This window comes from Nestor notabilis, unplaced genomic scaffold, assembly GCF_000696875.1.
Source record: "Nestor notabilis isolate BGI_N333 unplaced genomic scaffold, ASM69687v1 scaffold17067, whole genome shotgun sequence".
Classification (NCBI taxonomy): Eukaryota; Metazoa; Chordata; class Aves; order Psittaciformes; family Psittacidae; genus Nestor; species Nestor notabilis.
This window is the reverse complement of record NW_009935316.1, coordinates 843-6,260: the sequence shown is the minus strand read 5'-3', so window position 1 is coordinate 6,260 and position 5,418 is coordinate 843. Positions and strand designations below refer to the sequence as shown.

The 5,418-nt window shown below is 58.0% G+C and overlaps 2 protein-coding genes across 2 annotated transcripts in view; one reads left to right on the top strand and one right to left on the bottom strand.

Annotated features, from left to right (window-relative positions):
• The window catches only part of SIAE (sialic acid acetylesterase), a 3,767-nt gene extending 2,932 nt beyond the window's left edge, over positions 1-835 (top strand). Inside the window, exons 8-9 of the mRNA XM_010017788.1 lie at positions 274-469; positions 548-835. Of these exons, the coding sequence (XP_010016090.1) occupies positions 274-469; positions 548-835 (484 nt within the window). The remainder of the gene's footprint in view (positions 1-273; positions 470-547) is intronic.
• Positions 836-2,278: 1,443 nt separating this feature from the next.
• PANX3 (pannexin 3) lies at positions 2,279-4,467 on the bottom strand. Its single transcript, XM_010017787.1, has 4 exons — positions 4,287-4,467; positions 3,400-3,542; positions 3,093-3,307; positions 2,279-2,954 (listed from the first exon to the last, which is right to left on the bottom strand). The coding sequence occupies exons 1-4, from the start codon at positions 4,465-4,467 to the stop codon at positions 2,279-2,281; spliced, it is 1,215 nt and encodes a 404-aa protein (XP_010016089.1).
• Between the last annotated feature and the right edge of the window lie 951 nt (positions 4,468-5,418).

The window sequence follows — 5,418 nt, the reverse complement described above, 5'->3', positions numbered from 1 at the left end:
GCAGAGCCCATCGCAGTCTCCCCTCTGGCAGGTTAAAGCCATTCCCCTTGTCCTGTCCCTCCATCCCTTGTCCCAAGCCCCTCTCCAGGTTTCCTGGAGCCCTTTTACGCACTGGAGCTGCTCTAGGGTCTCCCCTTAAGGAGCCTTCTCTTCTCCAGCTGATCCAGCCCAGCTCTCTGCCTGTCAGGCTGAGATGAAGCTGTAGGACAGCAGCTGTAGGATGCAGCTGGAGCTGCAGGACACCAACCCCACCTCCCTCCTTTTCCCTGGCAGCATCCACCCCCGGGACAAGCAGAACGTGGCGCATCGTCTGCAGCTGGGCGCCAGGGCTGTGGCTTATGGGGACAAAAACGTGGTTTTCCAGGGGCCATTCCCGACCCGGGCTGTCCTGGAGGTCACCAGGGCTCTGCTGAACATCACCTACAGCCAGCAGCTTGTCTGGCACCGGAGGGACATGCCAGCATTCGAGGTGAGGAGAGGGGAAAAGCTTCCCCCCGTGGCTGCAAGGTGAAGCCCATGCTAAGGGGGAGCTTTCTCCCCTCTCTAGGTGTGCTGCTCCAGCCCGGTGTCCTTGTGCGGGTGGCTCCCAGCTCCCGTGGTGGCAGTGGGGTCCCACACGGTGACACTGGCCCTGGTTGGCTGCGGGACACTGGTGCTGGCCCTGCGCTATGCCTGGGCTGAGTGGCCCTGTGAGTACCAGGCCTGTGCCCTCTATAACACCCAGGGCCTGCCCGCACCCCCCTTCCTCCTGGAGACCCTGAGGAGCTCCAGCAGAGCTGGGGAGATGGAGCTGCTGCTCCGCCACCCCGACTCCTCGCTGTCCTGGGGGATTTAGGACTCTCCCAAAGGATTTAGGGGCTGGAGGAGGGAGCTCAGGCCTCTCCGAGTGGCTCCAGGCTGCTGGCACGGTGCCCTCCCGATTCAGGGAGGCAGCTGGCTTGATTACAGCCTCCCTAATTAAACATCTCCAGCTCCTCTTTGGCCTGAAGTCAAGGCTGCAGGGGGAAAAAATAGGCAATTTAAAAGGAAATTAATGAAGAATTCTGTTAAGACAAGCAGCAGGATGGGAGCTGAACCCCTCCAGCTGGTCCTGGTCCCCCCCAGGGACATGGGGTGCTGACCCCCAGGGCAGGGTGCTCACAGGGTCCAGGACCAGCCTGTGGTGGGACCACAACCAAAGGGTCAGAGTGGGGCTGGGCCACGGAGCTGCAGAGGTGCCTTCCACCTCCTGCTGTTAATAAAGAGTTAATAAACCAGCTCGAGTTATTCCTGGATCCTTCTTTTCCTTCAGAGGAGCATCCCTTAAGTGCTCCATTCCCACCCTCCTCCTGCATTACCAGGAAAATGTGGCACCCAGCGCTTGGAATAAGACATCTGACAGTGGCTCTGCACCCTGGCAGGGAAAAACCTTCCTCCCAATATCTCATTGAAACCTTTCCTTAACCCTTTTATGCTGGAAAACCATAAAAAGGGGAATCCCAAACACAGGAATAACACTGGGAAGCTCAGCCCAGCCACTGCTTCCCCAGCCACTGCTGTCACATTACAGACATCACCCCACCAGGCTGTCTCCAAACCAGAGTTTAATGCGCTCGAGGAACGCTGACAGTAAGGAACTGGCTCCAACTGGATCCCAGCTGCTCTGCCTGCAGCCTGCTCCTGGGATCAGGCAGAGCCGAGCGAGTCCCGGGAGGCTTTTCCCATTGCTTCCACTCCAGGCTTCGTTTCTAGACAAAGAGGAGGAAGTTAATTATCGGGGTGATCACAAACTGGGGTCTTGGGCTTCCACCACCAGTGTGCCACTAGCCCAGGAGCTGGTTGTGCTAGCCCTGTGGTTGCCATGCCAACAGGGATGCTAAATGCAGTGGGGGGGTTTGGTGGTTTTCTCTTTGGAAACCAAAGCCCCCAGGGCCAGGAGAGGAGCCCAGGCCTCCTGGCTCCCATCCTGCCAGGATGAGCTGTCTCCCAGAGCCTAGAAACCACTGCTGGGGGGGTCGGGCTTTGCCCGGAGCTTGGATTGAAGTGCCAAACTCTCTGCTTTCCGTTCCTATAGCAACTCCTGCCCACGCGTGGGCTCGCAGTAGCATCGCATCCTGGCTGCCGGAGCCCATTCCTGGCTGGAAATGGAGCCCTCAGCCCCTCAAGTCCCACCCCCCCACCAAAACCTGAAGGTCTTGGTTAACTGAGGGTTTAGGGCTTTAGCAGCAGATGGACCCAGCCTCACCCCCAGGGTGGGACCTGGGATGTGGGAGCCAAGAGGAGAGCACAGAAGTCATCTCTACCACCAACGCATACCTGGGGCCTCGCTGTTGGGTTGGGGTGTGCTGCCATCGGGGGCACAAGCGTGGTGCTTGGGCTTGGTGGCCTCCAGCCCTGCCAGCAGTGTCATGAAGTCAATGACAGTGTCAATGTCCTCCTTGTTGGTGGTGGTTTCCCTCAGGGCGCTGACGGCGTTGAGGCGGCTGAAGGACGTGAGCTTGGAGATGTTGGCACGGAGGAAGAGGAGGATGACGTTGAGGTCGTTGATGGGGCAGGTGAGCATCTTGCGGCTGAGCAGGTCAAAGGCAGGCAGCATCTCATAGACAGAGAGCAGCCCCTTGTCCCACTGGCAGAGCTGCAGGGCGTTGTAGATGGCCACGGGTATGAGGAGGACGTAGACACCACCAACCGAGAGGCTGATGAGCTGGAAGATGGAGAAGAAGACCAGCTTGCAGGGGATGAGCGGTGGGATGTGGGGCTCTGCCTGGAGCAGCCCCGTTTTGATGGAGCAGTTGAACTCATCCTGGAAGAAGATGTTGAGGTGGAGGAAGACCAGGTAGAGGCAGGTGGCAGCCAAGAACAGGAGCAGCAGCAGGTTCCTCAGGATGTAGATGAGCACCAGGGAGTGAGCGTGCTGCTTGCAGCTCAGGTAGCGCTCCAGCAACGGGAACTCAAAATACCTCTCCTGGCGGGCCCTGGGGACAAAGGGGACACAGAGGGGAGTTAGAGCCACCCCCCAACCAAGCCCCTTCCTCAAAGCCCATCCCAAACGTGGCCACACCACCACATGGAGAGGGCGCCAGTGGGACTGGGAAGCTTCCCAAGGGCCTCACCTCTCGTACTCGTCCCAGAAGCGCTGCGGCTCAGCGCTGGCCTGTTGCACCTTCCTCATGTGCTGCACCAGGCGCACGGAGCGGTTGTAGGACTTGTCCAGCTCGTCGATGATGAAGAGGAGGTCGGAGTGGAGGGCAGGGGCGGCCGCATAACGCCACAGCAGGTATGGCAGGTACATGAGCACCGCCACCACCAGCAGCGAGTAGGGGAAGACCTGAGGGAAGGAGATAAGCAGAGGAGTTGTTTCAGCTCTGCTGCACACCCGGGTGGGACCTGAGGACACCCAGATGTGAGCTGGACATGTACCTTGAGAACCCACAGGGACTTGGTGACAGCGTGTCCCTCGGTGTCCAAGCCGTGGTGGATAAGGGAGTCCCAGCAAGCAGTGTCGACATAGGCTGACTGCTTCCCAGTGAAGTTGGTGGGGGAGAAGCAGCTGATCTGTGAGCCTGGGGAGAGGAGAAGGGTGAATCCCAGCCATGGAGGTCCAGGGAGGGTGATTACATCTCAGGCATCACTTGGAATGACAAAATGCCCCTTTTCCCAGACATTTTGTAGCTGTCTGTCCCCACTGCTGCATTTTCCAGCATGGACTTTTTCATCACTTCCCAAACACAGACTCTTTGAGCACCATGGGGCAATTAGAGACCAGCCAGAAACCAAAGCCAAACCAAACCCTCACAGGCAGCAGCAGGACCTTGGCCAAGGCCAGATTTAGCTTGAGGTCACAACACTCCATCAATGCAACCCTCTGTGCTGTCCTTCGGTGTTCAAGGCCAGGTTGGACACAGGGGCTTGGAGCAACGCGGTCTAGTGGAAGGTGTCTTTGCCCGTGGATGAGCCCTTCCAACCCAAACCAGTCTGTGATTCATCCTATGATTCCTGTGGGATGTATTCCCTGAGCTGCCCCGCCAGCATCCTCCTCCTCCTCCTCCTCCTCACCAGCAGCACCCAAAGGTGCTGGGGGCAAGCAGCTGAGGTGGGGCATTGATCCACCACTGGTGCTGGGGTTTAGCATGGCTCCTCCCAATCATCCATTAAAACCAATCAATAAAATCCCTGAGGCAGAATGATTCCTAAACCAGCATTTCCAGGCTGCCCCACCTCGGACCACACCGGTGAGACCACGAGGTTTTCCCAGCAACAAGCAAACCGTATCCCGAAGATTCCCCATTGCAAAAGCCAGGACTCACCAGCAGTGAACTCCCGGGCAAAAGCCAGGGAGACAAGGAAGAGGGGCAGCCCCACAGTGATGAATTTCAGGAGGCGATCACTGGGCAGCTCCAGCTGCAGGCCCTTGGCTCGGGATCCGCCGGGATCTGGGAGGAGAGCATCGGAGAGCATGTACTCAGCGGCTGTGTGCGAGAGGGACATCTTTGTATGGAGCTAGAGGAGATGATGGTGCTGCTGCTGCTGCTGCTGCCTGGGGGCTCTGGTGTTGTGTGAGGTGTGCCCAGCTCAAGGAGTGGCTTTGTAGGGCTGGAGGCATCTCTTGCCAAGCCATCCCTACCAGGCAGCTGGAAGGACAGCTCAGACACCGCCTGGAATCCATTGGTAATTACAGGGGGAAGCCTCTTCCCAAACAGCACGGCCTGAAATAGAAAACAAAACCCCCAGGCAGCTGTGGCACCAGGCTGGGAAGGCGGAATTCCAGCCCGGCTCCGTGTGGTTTTGCATCCCTCTCTCATAAGCAGATGTATTTCTGGGTGCTTTTGAGGAGGGTGGGGGGTCCTCAGCTATTTTTACCCACTTGAGGCACAGGGTGGCAGGGGACAGGGTGTTGAGACACCCCAGCAAGGTACGTGGTAGCCCCACAGGAGCCGAAGAGCCTTTTCCAGCACCCAAACCAACCTGTGCTTTGGGGATAGGCCAAGAGACACGAAACGCTGGTGCTGCCATTCCTCAGCTTTTCAGTTTCGGGGCACAGGGGAAGGAATGTGGCTCCAAGGCAGCTCCCGAGGGATAATGGGATCCAGAAGCAATGGGGGAATTGGAAGGGGCAGAGGAACAGGAAAGTGTCTCCCAGAAGCATAGTCTGTGCCCAGAAACCAGCACTGACACTGCAGGAGCTGCTCAGCCAAGCCAAGCAGAGGAATTCCCAGTGCAGCCGCTGCCAAATTGCACTTTCCATGGATTTTCCAAGGAAGGCACTCTCCAGATTGGAGCGCACAGTGCCAGGATAGGAGGGAGAGACTCTAAATAGCACTGGAAGGCTGTGTGACAGCCCTCAAACCTCCCTGGGGACCAAGCAGAGAGACACGCAGCCTTTCGCCTCGGCACCAACGGGACCATTTATTGCTCAGAGACAAGTTCCAACCAACCGGG